General features: G+C 37.8%; 1 protein-coding gene across 1 annotated transcript in view; it reads right to left on the bottom strand.

The window, feature by feature from the left end:
• The window catches only part of LOC127970623 (CUB and sushi domain-containing protein 1-like), a 531205-nt gene that overhangs the window by 64965 nt on the left and 448249 nt on the right, over window positions 1–17991 (bottom strand). The window contains exons 34-37 of the mRNA XM_052573279.1: window positions 14578–14781; window positions 10896–11020; window positions 9618–9714; window positions 820–924 (exon numbers count right to left, since the gene is read on the bottom strand). Coding sequence (XP_052429239.1) covers window positions 820–924; window positions 9618–9714; window positions 10896–11020; window positions 14578–14781 — 531 coding nt within the window. The remainder of the gene's footprint in view (window positions 1–819; window positions 925–9617; window positions 9715–10895; window positions 11021–14577; window positions 14782–17991) is intronic.

The following is a 17991-nucleotide window of genomic DNA, read 5'->3' as shown; positions in this document are numbered from 1 at the left end:
TGCATAATAGATTAACTTTTTCAGTTATATTTTAGTTCTGAATTTTAAACTGTAAACATAATTATTCATAGCCGTCCATACAAAAGTAATAACCGTCATCTGCAAAAATCCATTTAATATTTAAGTGCATTATCTGAGAACAGAAAAGGGTCTAAGCTGCCATTATATTGATGTTTAAAACCCTCGCTCCTGCTGTTTGGTTAACAAGAAAATATTGGAATAAAAACTTCAATCATGTCAGAAGATTTAGTATTTGCACATTTGCCGACTTACTATTTGAATTAGAATTTATCCTTTTGTTTTCACTTTAATTTAAAAAGTTGTAGCAATTTTGTTTTGTGTTTTTGTCATGTTTATTAGTCATTAGGGTTATTTTTATTTTTTTGCATTTCTCCTTTCTCTCCACATTCATTTCAGTTCATGTTCAAGCTCTTTGCTACATAGTTGGCCACTGTAGATTATACTGAACAAAAAAATGGACGATTGGAAATATACTTCTTTTTTAAGATTTTTATGAACCATGTAAGGTTGAACTGGATCCCCATTGTTTTCCAATTTTCTTCGTGCTGTTATCACCAAATACAGATGCCGCGGCCGAGGAAATAATGAGAGCTGGGGTGCACCGTCTTCTGCCTTTACCTGGCAGCAAAGCGGCGAAGGGAGAAAAAAATACAGCTCAGTGTGTGTACATGTGTGTTCGTGTCCCCACTGTGTGTGTGTTCACTGGTGAAATCTAGCGGCGAGTTTTGCACTGGACTGTTACCAAGGGTAGAAGGTTCAGGATAATGAAAGCACCATAGTGACATGTTCTATACTCACTTTTGTACTCAAGGTGAAATCCAGCCGCGACGACACTGATATCTGTATGGAAGTGCAGGTAAAGCTGGTTGGAGGTGCTGTTCAACAAGGCTGGAGCTGTTGTACCTGGAAGATAACACCAGAAAGGGGCATGAGCAGAAAAAGGGCTGAAATTATCACACACACGGACAGTGTGTTCTCATTCCAGCGCTCACACACACACACACACACACACACAGTAGCTAAATGATGTGTGTGTGCACACATGCAGGAACAAAAGGGCAAAGGGAGATAAGCAGCTGTTAATCATGGAGGACGTATCGCTCCTGTGAAAGACATCGCCCGTTTTGGACATCAGCCAAATGAAACAGAGTCAAGTAAAAAGGGACGGCAAAAAGGAAATGTTTGACAGGAGTTAGTCATTGAAGTGTGTCCCTATCCTTCTGAGCTCTCAGGGGAGAACTTTCATCACAGCTCAGAGGGAAGAGTCACTTATCATCAGACTAAAAAGCAAAACAGCTCCTGCCACTCTGGATTCAATGCAGAGGATTTTCCTTCTGCTTATACATATATAGACAGAACTGATATAGAGTGTGACATATTTAATACATGGAGAAAATACTATATAACATCCTTAAAGTTGACATGAAAAAGTGGTGCAGCACAGCTTCCATAATGCGACCAATTACCACACAAACAATTCTGAGTCGTCCCTCAGTTTAAATAATAATACATAAATAAATACAATAAAAATTTTTTGCACTGATTGATCTGAACAGACTATGTGGATATTGCATTAATGCTTGTAACAAATTAATTTCAAATTAGAACAGGCCTTTTGGTTTAATAATAATAATAAATAAAAAATGTTGGCAGCATTTTACAGTAAGGTCCAATTAACACATTAATAAACAATGAGCAAAACATTTGATACATTATTTTAGAATAATCTGAATGTTGATTAATAAAATATGAAACTTTTGATTTCAATAATCCAGTAGTAAATGTTTAAATTAACATTAAGATTAATAACTCTTTTGAAGTATTTTTCATGTTAGTTCATGTTAATTAATGTATTTAGCTAATGTTAACTAATTTAAGCTTACTGAAAAGGTTTGACATCTCACTTAGGGCAACATTACAGGCTGCATGCGTAAATCAGTGCATTTGAAGAATGTGATTTTTAATGTTGAAAACTGAACAACTGAATATCACAACAGTATGGTAATACATGAAGTTGAGCTCTGGCACAAAAGTGAAAATTTCTGCAGTGCATCACATCAGAATCCAACATCTCAAGTTCCTGCAGGCTTCCCAGCTTCTTTTTCCTTTGAGCTTATTTGCTTTTACCCATATTCATTTTATCTCCCTGTGGGAATGAAGGTACAATTCAAAATACTGTGTAAATGTAAATAGGGTTGGAGTAAACAAGATTGTAAAAAGAATCAACAAATACTGTTTATAGTATTCACTGCCTTAGTACGCCGCCGCATAACAACTCAGGATGAATGCTTAAATACACCCACATAGCCATGGCATGCGCTTAGACAACTGTTTAGTTTGAGAAAAAAGATTTCTTTCTTACTCACATCTGTAGCATTTATTCATACATGGCTTGTATATATCTTTCCACAAATGCCCAAAATTGTGTCATGCATTTGCCAGGGAATGGTTTCCCAATTTTGCATTTAAAACATCCTGCCGTTCCGACTGCTAATACTCCAGTCAATCCAAGTCCAAGTACATTAGACTGATGACCGAAGCCTGAAAAATGCTTCTTTGCGCTTGAATGGTTTGACTAATAATTTTTGGATGAAGTTTGACAGCTCCGTAGAGCTCATCCAGTGTCCAGCTATTCAGCAGTCTATCATCTCTATTAGGAACAGGGCAATCTAGAGAGGATCTTTAAATGCTCAGTTGAGACTTGGATGAGCTTAAATGAACTTGGCCAGACAGAATACGTTACACTTACAGTACTGAATCATATTGGATGCCGGATAGAACAAGGAGTGATGCATCCTCACAGATTAGGGGGATTTGAGAAGAAGGATTCTTTGTGAAATACATGTCCACGATTGAATTGAACCACTACAAACTGATAATCCTTCTAAGTTGAGCATTGATGTTGCTCCCGTACAGATGGGAGAAAAAAATAAATAAAAAATTTAAGCAGAAGGCAGACTCAATAATTTGAAATTAACAGGCAATGTTTGAACTGGAGTCCAACCACATCTCCATTCATTTTCAATATGCAACTGAAATTGTGGGAGATATGCTTGGGATAATATAAAATAATTATCAACTATACAAGCATATTACATATATTAACAATTATGTTTGATTTTTTGTGACCCTGGACACAAAAAAAAAGGGGTACATTTTTCTGAAAGCTGAATAAATAAGGTTCCTTTTCAAGGGAACTTCGAACTGCATCCTCTAGGGGTCGCTATGGGGAACGCCTTATTGTGACCTGTGTCTGAAGCAAACATTCAAAAAACACCAGGAACTAGTTGGCTGGCGAAAGCCTATGACGTCACTACCGGTGCAACTGTTTTGTTTGAAGCATGCATTTCTGTGGTAAGGGTATCTTTATTCCTACATTATGGCGAGCACTAGAAAGGCATTTATAGTATGTGTGCATCTGTGTCGCTGTTATCTGTCACCTGATGACACACGAGATCTTTACATTTTTTGTTTGTGCGAAAAGCACGCACGCAATATCCTCGAGGGGACAATCTGTGTGCACTGCGAGTGTTTTCCGATGAAATAATGTGCTCTCATTTGTCTCTCTTTTTGTGGAAAGGGGGTCAGCCATCTGCCACCGACGGTTCAGGACCCACCACTGTGGCATGGAGGAGAATGAGCTTGTGGGGATCACAGGTGGAACTGTCTGATGAGTTTAAAGAGGGGCTTTCCCTCTCATGCTCGTCGGCTGTGGACGAGAGTGAGCCGCTGGAGGATGATGTTATTTCTTTAACATCGTCTGACCCAGGGGCCAGTGCTCTGCTAGGTTCCACCCAGGAAGAGCAGGAGATGTCTGAGGGGGTCGAAGAAGCTGAGGCTGAGCCTTCCTTATCCTTCTGCCCTGCGTATAAGGAGCTGTTGGAAGTTATGGAATGTGCCACGGCGAGGCTTGACTTGCCATGGAAGCAGGCCAAGAAAGTAAATTCGCAAGGTTTTCTTGATAAGCGTAATCTTTCTGATCATAAGCTTCCAGCTCAGGTGAGCCTTCCTTTATCTCCATACAGAGATCGAGAAGAAATGAAAGAGACTGTTTTCATCATGCATTCAATAAATCCAGCATTCGAGTTAAGCCAACATCAAGGCGTTGCAGGAAAACGGCTATGAGAAAAAGCCCCCTGTAGAAGACAATAGATCTCTCTATGGGTGAGACATATTCTCTAAAGACTCCCTCCTTGCCATCCAAGCCACTTCAGGATACATTTCCCTTGAATGGCAGGGCATACACAGCAGCATGTTGCACACAATAGTGGTGCTCCAAGCATATCAGGCTGACCTGGTGAAAGACCTGGACCTGGTAGCTGAGTTGCGCCACACCATGGATCTCACTCTACATGCTATTAAGCAGGCTGACTCTGCTATGGGCAGGTCCATGGTGCCTATGAAGGTAATGGAGAGACATCTGTGGGTGAACCCGGCAGATATTGGGAAGAAAGAGGGACATTATTTTTGATGCTCCGGTTTCGCCTTCTGAACTTTTTGGTACCTACGTTGACACCGACAGTAGTTGAGAAGTTCAGGGAGGTGAAGGCAAGCTCAGCGTCCTTCAAATCCTTCATTTCACAAAGGTCCAGGTCCGAGGCTGAACAACACAGGGGTCCTGGCCCATCTTGGTCTGGCGATCAGGGACGGGGGCAGAAGGATAGAGTTGTGGCTCGCACTCCTCCCCATCTTGCAGGTAAGGGTAAGAAGAATTGTGGGCCAAAAGGAGGTAGGCAAGACCTAAGGGATGTGATCCAGACAAGGCTACAGCACTTTTCGTCCGGATTAGAGTGATACTTAAGTATCTACTCATTTCCTTAGGGGGTTTTACAACTGCCCTTATCTTCCCCTTCCTAATTCCCTTATAACCACCATCTCTCCACCTGACAGAGGTTAGGTAGGACACGGCTGCATTACACTCGCCCATGCTGGTCCTATGATGTGTTTGGTTGGTTCTATGGTTGTATTGTTTCATAGAACCAATAGTTTCACCTTACTGATGGTCCAGACTAGAGGCTTCTTCGCTTCGCTTCTTGATCGGTGCTTCTGGTGTGGAGCTTCCTCAGCTAGGTATTTTTCTGCTAACCATTCCAGCATTATTCCACAGATCAAGAACAGTACCTCTAAAATCCATGCTATGGTAAGTTTACACATGTAGTCTTTGTACAGTTATTAAAAATCCACACTGTGGTAAGTTCGCAAATTAATACTTTGTGTTCTTTCTAAAAGCCTGTATGGTGAGCGCGTCACACTCTGTGCCCTTTCTTGAGTTGGTTAAAGCCACGGTTCCACCTTGGGCTCCACTCCACCTATGTATCCTCTGGATACCTACTTTAACAGGGTGGTGCTGTTGAGAAAGTTCCTTCTGTAAGCTTATGCAGAATAAGTGGTAGCCTCTGTGTGACAGGCCAAGACTTAGACTATGATTCTAGGCTCTTGGTCATATCCCTTTAAAATAATTTTACCTGATTCCAAGCCTTGAGCTTTACCCCTGGCCCAGGAGTCCGGCCCTAGCAAGTATGTTTTTGGGGTTATGTAACCTAGGCCTTTGCCTGTAGGGGATAATGTCACAGACAGCCGTTTAACGTCCCAGGGGCAACTCCCATGGCTATGTTAGAGTAGGGAATTAGTGTTCACCATGGTTTTCTGGCATACACTCCCCTAAGCATGGTGGCGTGGGTATACTGTTCCCCATAGCGAACCCCAGAGAACACTGGGAACACGACACTGCATCCTCTAGGATTTCTCTGCCCCTAGAGGATTGCAGTGTCTCGCTCCCTGCTCAGGAAACCATGACTGCATACATAACTTGAAACATTTACATTGATGTATGGTTTGTTAGGATAGGATAATACTTGGCCGAGATACAAATATTTGAAAATATGAAATCTGAAAGTGCCCAAAAAAAAATCTAATTATTGAGAAAATCACCTTTAAAGTTGTCCAAATGAAGTTCTTAGCCAGGCATATTACTAATCAAAAAGTGTGTGTGTGTGTGTATTGGTAATTTAACGTGTTACTTTAAAGGGACAATAAGTAACTTTTTAGGTATTTTATTATCTAAAATCAATATTTTTATTCATAAATATGCCCTCAATGGTGTACAAATACCTATGCCAGTGTTTAAACTAATCCTCGTAAATGAAGAATTTATTATCTTTATATACATGGGACGGGTAGGTCGACGGAGGCTTCCATGTAGTTCCGCCATCTTGCAAAACTATAATAGCAGAGAGGGACAAAAAGTACTAAGCCAACGCGTTTCCACAACGCGTTTTCGGTCAGAGCCAGAAACGCAGGTGCAGAGCAGTGAGAGGCGCTTGAAACTGCACCGGCAAGTTTAAAAGTATGGATTGCATTCTTTTATATGGACCATACATATGCCGCGCCACAGGAGAAGAAAACATTGTCGCCAAAACAGTCAAAAATAGAACGTAAAAGGAAACGTGACCGTAGATTACAGAAAACAAGAGTTAATGTCGGGGAAGCTTTTTCTAGGTGGAAAGAGCTAATGCTGGATAAAGATTTCAAAAGAGACGCTGAAGTGGCCTGTTTTCTTCTCGACAGGTAAGTCAGTGTTTGATGATGATATCTAACAATGCACATAATTCAGAAAATATAACGAATAAAGAAGACATAACTACTAATTACAATATTTCATGTTTTCCACAGTCAGTAATTCATACTGTAACATTCGTTTGTTAGCTGTCATGTTGCAGTTTGTTTGAAATAACACACCTGTTCACCTGAAGGAAAACTCGACGAAGTGCTATTAGAAGACATCCCGTCAAAGCTTTTTGGTACATATCGCCTACCGTAGATGCAACGCGCATTTGAAAAAGCGAGGTGCTGGAGAGCAAAATTAGTTTGAATGCAAAATACAATTTCACCACTAGATGGGAGTAATTCCTACTTACAGTCCCTTTAATTATGGTGAAAAATAATGCGTTACAATTATTAATGCATTTCATGTACTTGCCTTGCCCTAGAGCTATATGGATCATCTGCCATTTCATACAGTCGATAGATGACTAATATGAGGCAGGGCAACAACTTACTGCGGTACTTTGATGTCACACACCGATTGGTCTGATGGTGATGACCCGCTTCAAGTTGAACAAGCCTAATGATTCAATGAACCATTCATAAAGAACCATTTACTTCACTCCTGAATGAATCAGCCATTTGTCAGATAATAATAAAATTAAGAACATAAATTATTAAAGTTATAGTTCACCCAACCAGAAATGGCGATTCTGTCATCATTTACTCACATGGTCCAAAAGAGTAGGCTATATGTAATACATTTTATCAAACAAAATATTTCTTCCTGAACCTACTTTTTGTAATTCCTGTTTGATGCTTTACACTAAAAAGACTTTAAATTATCATACACTAACTACTGACTAAACTAAACTGTTTTTGAAATATCTTATGCTATTATGTCTCTTATGCTCACCAAGGCTACCATTTTTTTATGAAAAATACAGTAAAAGCTGCAATATTGTGCAATATTATTACAATTTAAAATAACTATTCTCAATTTTACTGTTTTAAATGTAAATTATTTCTGTGATGCAAAGATCAGCTTTCTTCTCCCATTACTTCAGTCTCCAGTGTCACATGACCCTTCAGAAATCACTTCAATATGCTGTTTGGGGCTAACATATTATTAATTTTTACTGGTGGCCTTATTATTAATAAAGCTTAAGAGAAAAGCATAAGACTCTTCCTTAAAAAAATAACAAATCGTATAAATCTATGTTTATATGTGTATACAATTGTATATATGATAAGTATATGATTCTGCTAAAGAGGATGGGAACATTGCTAAACACTTGGAGATGCAACATTATATTTTTAAATGAAAAGGCTATTTTGAGGAAATAGTGATATAGTCTGATCTCGAGCATCTTCAGAATCATAACGTGCAGTCACAATTAGGTAAACAATGACAGCAATATATTTTAAAGACACACACACACACACACACACAAATGCTTGCAGTTGTAATTAAATTGGTATTTGTTGAGCCGCAATTAATCTCGAATGATGAAAAGTGTGGGGAGACAGAAACACAAAACATATCTGACAGTTTAATTAAGGGTATTATCCTAATGGATTTGTGACTAGAGGAAGAATGAAACGACCAATTGTGATGGGCGAGTGTGCGGGGGATATAAAAGGCGAACGCGCAGCGACAGGAGAGCAAAGAGTGCATTTTAATGGGCAGCCAAACACCATGCCTAATGACACTGGCTCCTGATTCCCTGCCATGTCTTACCAATGCTCACAAATGATTTCGGGCTTCTATAATTTGGACCATTGAGATCTAAATGAGGGGAAATTACCGTTTTATCATCAAATTCAATCATAGACTGGCGTCAGGTGTCTCGGGAGACTGGGTGAAGATGGTTTAGCATTTAAAAAGCTACTCGGCTTTTGAGAATATGGCTTGGGGAAGGTGAGGAGTGCTAGACAGTGTGAAGTGCCACTGAACACATGCCTTAGAGCAGACAGAGCTCCCTGGATGGGTGACCTTTCACCAGCATGCTAGTGTGGCACAGAGCGGAGTTCATTACAGCTGTGTTGAAAGTGTAGCTAGAGGCCTGGCCATGATTCTGTCTGCTGGGAGAGTCCCCAGAAAGGTTAAGCCTCCTTTCTCAAAGGAAGATCTTGCCCTCTCTTCCTAATCCTGCTGTGCAACTTTTTATGTTTTTTAATTGTTTTTTTTTTTGAATATCTTTATCTATTCCGTTTTTGATTGCCATTATATATGTTGTATATATGAATTTATAGTTGTTTAAACTGTTTTGGTACTTGGTGCATAATATGCCTTTTTGGGCTCTTGTGAGTTTTATTTTTATTTTATTTTTTTTAATCAATATCATGTTTTGGTGTTAACATTCATATGGATGTTTTAGGGAAATCTTAGGTCATGTTTTTAGGTAACTAGTTTTTGTTTTCTTTTTTGTCTTAAAATGTTAATTTTAAATATTGGTGTTTTTTACATATGCAGCCTCTCAGTTACATTAAATAAATGTAACATTGCAGATTTCAACAAGTATCACAAGCCAACTATGAATTATTAAATAAATGAAAATAAAATACAAAGCTAAACTACACATTAAAATGCTAGTGGTAAAGATGGCATTCATAATAATCATTGCATTTAATCGTTCAATTTGAAACGTTCAGCTTTTTGGTCCAGAACATTGTGATAATGAATTGGGATGAAATAAATGTGGCTGGTGGTTTTCCAACCAGAACCCAAAAGGCTGTAAGAAATGATGCTGTTAATCAATCAAATGTAAAATGAGGTCATTCATCTGTTATGTAAGGGATGGACATGGACATATGGACAGCCTTCCAGGACTGGAGCTAATTTCAGCACTTCCAAGAATCCAGGGGCATAAAACCAGTGGCGGGGATTGGATCTCAGTTTTATTGCAATATGAAACTGTAATGAGCTACAAAGAACTACATGATATGCAAATAAGCTTTAGGAGAACTTCTGTAAATCAAATGCCGAATCACTACAACAGACTATTACTGAAATAAGCAATTAAAAGGGGATTAATAAAGACAACACTAACCTGAAAAGCTCCCGAGCTTTGGAGCTGTCATATCGCCACCATCATAGATTTCTAACGAGTCCCAGTTATGCTCGGTGGCAAAGCTCATGACTTGGATCTGCCAAGAAAATGGAGATACACTTTATGAAATGTTAAAGTTCTGCACAATTAAAATTAACTATATTGGCCACAGTTTTGCAGCATTGCTTATAAAGGTAGCCAAGATTTCTTTAATCAAAAACAGATCTATATGTAAATTACTTTATAGGTGGAGAGGTGTTGATATTTAAATGTTAGCAATGTCTGCTCATGGATATGTTAATTGTCATTACTATTTTTTTTTTCTTTTCTTTTTGTATTGATCTTTCTATAGTACCAGTAGGTCAAAGCATCACTTGAAATGCTGAAATGGCAGTTTCTATGACTGTACAAAGCATATAAATATGAGGTATGAGATTGGGTGCCTGTTGTCAAACATCTAACATTCTGACATTGTATTGTTTCGAACTGCACACGTTTGTTATCACATATTGCTGCACTTGCATTACATTACTTCGGCTACATATTATGGCAGTTCAAAATTACAATATTTGGGCAGTGTCATTAAAAAGTTAATGCTCTATCGAAATCCACCCTACGCCAAACCCAAGACTAAAATTACATGATAGTATTAACAAATGCAAACAATTGTTGTTTTGTCGAGCTGTAGTACCAGAGCTCATGTGTGCTACCGAACAAACGGTGTTAGAAAATCCAAATGTATGAAGCTGTATATGTGAAACTAAAAGTTTCAGTTTCCAAATCTTGCAGCATGATACAATTGTTCTGAAGTGATAACATAATATTCTGCAAGTAATTGTGCCAAATGAAAATTGAAACCCTTATCCTGTAAATCATACTTGGTGTGAAAAGGAATAAAAGTTAGTGTCTCTGGAGTTAATTCCAACTGGAACCACAGCGATTAATACGTATAGGTGCGTGTTTTTACAGAAATGTAGGTAGAGGCACGTATTTCCAATGAGCCTGGGGAGCAACAATGCATACAATGTCACAATCAAAATTCTTCTGATTTATCGTGACTTACATTTATGGGCATGCTCTACATTTGGCATCTCTTTTGGCTATTTTACATAAAACAAACAGTACTTTGAACAACTTAAAGCACATTATACAATGCTAAATTTAACCTGTGTAATTCATTCCCTTGCTGTGTTCAAAGGAATCTTTTCCATCTTATCATTTCAGCAGGTGTAGCTTTACTGCATTTGATGAGTTCACACGTGGCTCTTTTGTACTTGCCTGGATTCCAGCTCCTTCGGTAACAATGATTTTCCACACACAGTTCAGGCTGTTCCCATAAGGCTCCGGGAACCCAGGGGAGAGGATGGTACCTCTCCTTTCTGTCAGATTCCCGCTGCATGGGACTGTGGAGCAAAACAGAGGCAAAATGAGCTCATGCTGAGAATGGAACAGCACAAGTGTCTGAACTGAGTCATGTGAGAAAGGCAGCAGACTTACACCCGAGGTAACATGAACCAAAGCCATCATCATCCTGCTAAAACATATATTCTCTGCACGAGAAATGTCTTTCTGGGAACACTTTATATTTCCCAAGAAACAGTCTTATGTCACTGCCTTATAGCTGTAGAAGCTGAACAAATTACCCATAAGTCAACATGATCAGCAATCAAAGTTGACCTTTTTCAATGCATGTTCCTGGCCTTACTTTGAGAAGTTCATAGGTGCATGTTATTACACACACACAAAACATAGGTTTCCATGTTTTATAAGGTCTTCACAGAGATAAAATAATAACCTGATAACATAACATAAAAAAATAAAAATAAAAAATATACACAGACAATCGATTTTCAGGGGCTTAAATGTAATTAGACAAATAAATGTAATCGTTAATAAAAAGTTAATTTGACTGAATCTGGGCAGACAGTATATCCACTGATCTATATATGACTGGATCACTCATCGCATTCCAAACTGCCATCAGGTAGTGACGCCACCGGAAGTGTTCGATCCACCATTTTACTAATCCCTACCGCCAGAGAGCACCATTGAGTCACAGGCAAACTGCTGACCTAAAATCACCCGATTTTAACCAAATCATTCACACGGAATTAGTTTTTACGTCATGTATATGTAAATTATTTTTTACTTCAGATGTTATCTGCAATATTTACAGTCTTTTGGGGCGGGATTAGCGATATATTGAAACAGTTTAGGTGTGTGTGTCTGCTGCGCACTGCCGACACAGGTAACTGATTCAACACAAAATATAGCCTATTTCTTTAAGTACATAATTATTCAGGAATTATTAAAGATGAATCTATTAGTATCAGAAATTGATTTGAATATGCAGTGAATAATACAATAGCTTCTGTTCCTATATTGCTCTTTACTAAATTGAATAGCTTAACTTACCATCTTGAAATAAAGTTTAATGTCCTTACTGCATGTAATCAGTTATTTCTCTAAATAAATTATAATATTTATATTTTTAATGTCCTGATTGAGCAACATCTATTTCAGACTCTACACATAGCGCAGGCATGTTTACTACCATTAATGTTTCCATGTAAAATGTTGTATGCTAAATTAATAATTAATTTTCACCGTTAAAGTCATTACCTGCTTCAAAATAAATTCTGTTAAAGAAATCATTGTTGAAACATTTGCAGCCTACTGTATGAACGAAAACAATATAACAAAATTACATAAACAATGAATAACAGTACAAGGCATGTGCATACAAAGCATAAATCTTTCTTCAGATTTCAGAATGAGCACTTTGTCATATGCTATATGTTAAGGTCGTGTCTGTCTGATGTTTATTATGTTCATGATGTTCGCTACTGTAATGAACATAGCTTTCTAATAAGTGGGGGAAATTCCTGACATAAAAAAAATAAATAAATAAAATAAATAAATAAAATATGTAAGAATGTACAGGCATACTTTAGATGCAAAAACACTGACTTGTTAGGTGATGCTTTTTTCATTAAATTTGTATGATTTCCTATTAATTCAAAGCAATCTGGGAATACCATGGATTACCAATATGGAGGCACGGCTGCTTCACTTTCATGACATCATGAGCAATCCAGTTCTCTATTAAATATATATCCATATACACTTCAGAATTCGTCCAGCTGTTTCTGTATTCTGTAACAAATTTAAATTTTCATTGTTTTTTTTTTTTTTTGTCTTTCTGTTTCACTTGCATGGAGAGATCTTTTGAACACATGATGTGGGTTCACACCAACAGCTTCCAAATGCAACTGCCACACTTAGAATCAACTACAAAACTTGTACCTGCTTAACTGATGTAGAAATAACAAATGAATAGCCCACATCTGTCCATGAAATGGCTTTTTAGTCAAGAGTCCAAATACTTAAGGTCCCTTGAAAAGGGGGGAGGACATGTTAAAGAGCTGTAATTCATTAACCCTTTTCTCCAATTGTCATGAAAATATCCTCAAATTTAAGCTAAAAGTGTTCACTTTAAGGCCATATTTATTATATAACTGTAACTTGAATAGGTTTTGGTCAACAGCTAAAATAATACAAATTGTGCCTGTGTCCAAATATATGGACCTAGCTTTATATATATATATATATATATATATATATATACAATGATAAAAATGGTATCCAATACTGGTATTACTGTTTCTGTGCAGACATTTGATCACCATGATGTAGGGAATACCAGTGTGTGCGCGCACACACACACACACACACACACACACACACACACACACACACACATTCACCCAATCCCCAGCCTGATTTCTGAACCTCACACTTTGAAGAAGTAGAAATATGAGAGGTTGTGTTCAAGGCATTTCACTTCAGAATATTTAAAAATGTAAGGAACCACAAAATGGGATTTGCTGAAGCTCTGTGAAATCAAAACTGACCTTTTAATGCACATTTCTGGAGTGATTCCTTTTCAGACAGCATTAATTCCCATTTTAACCACTTCTCTCCAACTACCTGTCACATTCTGCTATTTGTTTCTCTCAATTAATATCTTGTTTAACTTTGATTGAAATGAATATACCAGATTACACATTGTGGAAGCAATTATGTAATGTAAATTAATTCCTTTCTATTGATGGGCGTTTAAAAATTGCAGTTAATCAATTGAATTAATGTAGATGTTTTTCCAACATCTGATTTCTGAGGAGGTTTCTTAAAAGCACGAAGGGAACTTTTTTTGTTTACATTTTTGGCTTCAGCTCTGGTATTATTGCCTCCTTGTTTAGAGAAAACTGATTCCAAATGGTGTTTCATGTTGACTTTAATTAATGGATGAAAGTAATGAATGAGGAATGACTTTTATATTGCAATTAAAATAGCTAAATATATATATATATATATATATATATATATATATATATATATATAGTAATATTTAATAGACCAAATCTACCTTTCTGCTTGTAATTCCTGTAATTTGAAAGCAGAGTGAAATGAGGATGTGCCTTGGGAATGATAAAATCATGACAGCACTATAGAATATGGCGACAGCTAAATGTTCAGTATTAAAGCCTGGAGGTTATGGCTTTGAACTGAAAGCTGTGGCCCAGAGGCCCATGGATTCAGCTTCTTTCCCTTGAGGATGGCAGTATGGAAGGAAATATTAACTAGAGGCCTGACATTTTAAATCCTCATAGAGGCCATCACCATTTCATCCTCCAGCATGATTCTTAACCCTTATTAGTTACCTCAAGGTTAGTAGAGACCACGTGAAACTCGCACATTTACATTCTCTAAGGACTCGAGAAAATACAGGCCTATGAATCAACATTTGAATGATGGTACCTGTTAGTAAGCATATAAAAGTCAAGTGGAATTTGCACTGTCTGTGTTGTTCCATTTCTAACGCTCAGTCACACTGAATTGTTTAGTCCTGAATAAAACATAGTGTGCAGTTTTCTTGGATAAATCCAGGCTAGCTTACCTATACAATTTGGGATGGTGTCATTCCACTGGGCCAGAGCATTAGGAACTGCGTGACACTTGATGGCTTTGGATCCCTGGAGAAGGTATCCAGGGTTGCACTCGAAACGAACAATGGAGCCAGCTGAGAATTCGGACCCGATCCGTCTGCCGTACCTGGGCTCTGGGATGGAGCTGCACTGTGTATCACTGGTGCGTGGTACAGCTATTGGACAGGAAACAGATCTCTAATCAAAATAGTGCAGATGGAGGCTTGGAAACACAAAGACTCTGTTTCAAAACCCAGTAAGCTGCCTTTACATTGTTACAAAACAAATCAAACAAATGCTGTTCTTTTGAACATTCTCTTCAGCAAAGAATCCTGAAAAATGAGTAAAATGGTTTCCATAAAATTAATGCTAACATTTTACAAGGTTCTACTTTTCAACATTACTTAATTGCGTTAGTTCTTGTGGGCTAAAACAATTAAAAAGTTAATGTTCATTTCAACATTCATTAACGTAAAAAAATAAATAAATAAAAAATAAAAAAATTATTAACTAAGATTGCTATGAAATAATGAATTTAATTGAATGAATTTAAAGAGAAGTAACACTTTAGTTTATGCACCAATTTTCACCGTTAACTAGTCACTTATTAGTATATACATATTACTTATAAGATATACATACTAGGGATGCACCGAATCCAGATTTTTGGGGTTCGGCCGAATAGCGAATCCACTGTTTAAGATTCGGCCGAATCCGAAACAGAATACCGAATCCTACTCGCATCCTTATTCCATTAACTCAGTAAAACACATTAATGAAGTAAACAACGTCCACAGCAATGTATTTTTCATTTTATTTTATTTTAACTGTAAAAAAAAAAAAAAAAAAAAAAAAAGAATAGGCAACATTATGCCAGGATGACAAGTGAGAAAAACTTTTTTGACAATTGCCAAGCTTATGCTTACCCAAGTAAACAACCAAAACCTTTCAATAAAAGTGCAGCAATGCAAAGAAAAGTGTTTTTCTTTTCTTTTTAAAAATCAGAATATGTTTGGTGACTTAACTGAAATTAATGTAATTGAACATTAACTCAATAAACATGGATAGTAGGCTGTTCAGATTTCGTTCATAGGCTACGATTAGAACAGTAGACAAATATTATGGCTGGCTCTGTATTGCTACGGTATAAATTGTCCCAGCCGCTCAAGATTCCTGAACAGTTTAGTTTAGAGCGAACTGTCGGGCCGTGTTCCTCCTCATATAAACACCTTCACGCAATCAACGGCCGCGTGACGTCGACCAGCGTAGCGCAAGCCTAGGGTTCGGTTCGGTGAAGAAAAAACTTTAGGTTCGGCCGAATCCTGGATTCGGTGCATCCCTAATACATACTGTATTAATGCCTTATTCTGCATAACCATATTTAAGATCCCTTGATCTACCCCGTACATAAAAAAAAAATCTACATTACTAACTATTACTAAGCAGTACATTTTGGTTTGCTAAGGAAACAGTCATTATTAAGTAACGATGAGAATTGGTCTGCAAATTAAAAGCATGACGAAAAGAGAGATAAACAAATAATTCATGCTCTTAACACACCACTCACAGAAGTCTCGACTCAAATAATCGAATAACATTTTTCTTTTACCATGTTGCTAAAATAATGTACATTTCTACTTTTGATGACGTAAAAACAAATATACTGTTTTTAAAGTTAAATTTAAAAAAATAATAATAATAACTGTGTTGTCTTTATTATGGCACCAATGTAAGTTTACACAGATAACATTCCACATTTGTAACCTATTGTATGATTACCAGTACAGCTGTTGTACACTGTGACTACTTTAGCACTATTTTTATGGAAAACCAACATATATATTTATCTAACACATTTGTATGAGCATTGTCAAGACCCTAGCACAGAGAACTTTGCTGGTTTTGCTGGTTTTGTTTTGGGAACATTGTAGCAACATGGTTCTTTTTTGTGTTTTTCCTGTTTGTGCCTTAACTTTCATCTGACGGCTCTGAATATATAGGAAGAGGCTGGTGGGACCATCCACCATTACCTGGATGCCTCCATGAGCCAAATTAACTGTCCTAACTGTCAGAGAACATTTCTCATACACCCAATGTTCTCTCTGCGCCCATTGATGTACACTATAAAACGGTGAGGAGAGATATAAAGAGACATAGCAGGCTTGCCATGGTCTGCACTGTGTATGTGTGCATATGCTGATGTGGTCATGAAAGTTTCCTAATGTATCTTTAATAAGGCAGCTGATAAAGGGAGTTAAAGGGCCCTATTTTAACAATCTAAACGCAAAGTGTAAAGTGCAGGTGCACTCAGGGCATGTCCAAATCCACTTTTTTAACGATCCACTATTTTAACGATGGAAAAACGGTTGGCGCGCCCGGGCCCATGATCTAAACGGGTTGTCCCATTCTCTTAATGACTAATGTTTTTTTTATTTTGGGCGTAACGTGCAATAAACCAATCAGAGTCTCATCTTCCATTCCCTTTAAGAGCCAGTTGCACTCGTGCCATGACGGATTTGCTATTTACATAGTGGAATTTGGCAAGCGCAAAGACAGAACGCGTCTCCGAGATGAAACGGAGCTGCTCGTTTGCTGTGCCTTGCGTCGCGTCGTATCATTTAATGGAAATGTTCACCCAAAAATTATTTACTCATTCCAGTGTCACCCACCAAAATAATATGCCAAATTAATGTTAGTAACTAACATTAACTAATGAGTTATTTTTCCTTAACAAACTTCTTGTCACGGTTATGCAGCTGCATTTGAATGAAGAGTATGGAGTGGAAGGAGATTCCACTTTACAATCTTTAATGAACAAAAAGCAGGGAACATAAAGAATGCAGGAGACGCAAAATGACTTTAACACTGGACAAAGGAACTCAGGGAAGACAAGACTTTAAACGATCTGGTCTACGACTTAACTACATCAGGCTTGACAACAGTCTCTTCCTCCTCATTTTCCTCCTTTGGGCTGAGGTGAAGGAGATAGCTGCTGTCATAATCTGGGCTTGACATAGGAGCAGCGACCGACAATCCTGGTGTGGCCAGAAATCCTGGGATGAGGACTAAGAAGCAGCTTCGGAGAACTCAGGGAAGTGCGGGTGTCACTGAGGGAGTGGGCTCATTGGAACATATGTGGAGGGTGCTGGCTTGTGGTATGATTGAGCATCTAAAGGCTTCCAGATGGGTGGAGGATGATGATCCTCTACATCGACAAAGAACTTGGAACCATTTAAATCAAGAAACCAATTTATAAAATCTGCTATGGGTCTATGGCAATCGTCTGGAGTCAGAAATCGAAACAAATTGTCATCTTCCATCCGGAAGCACGTATTAATCATAGAATTGCCATCTCACCAGGTTTATTACACTCAGGAACTCTTCTA

The sequence above is a fragment of the Carassius gibelio genome, chromosome B13 (genome assembly GCF_023724105.1).
Source record: "Carassius gibelio isolate Cgi1373 ecotype wild population from Czech Republic chromosome B13, carGib1.2-hapl.c, whole genome shotgun sequence".
NCBI classification, from domain to species: Eukaryota; Metazoa; Chordata; class Actinopteri; order Cypriniformes; family Cyprinidae; genus Carassius; species Carassius gibelio.
Note: the sequence above shows the minus strand (reverse complement) of the source record. Positions and strands in the feature narration are given on the sequence as shown.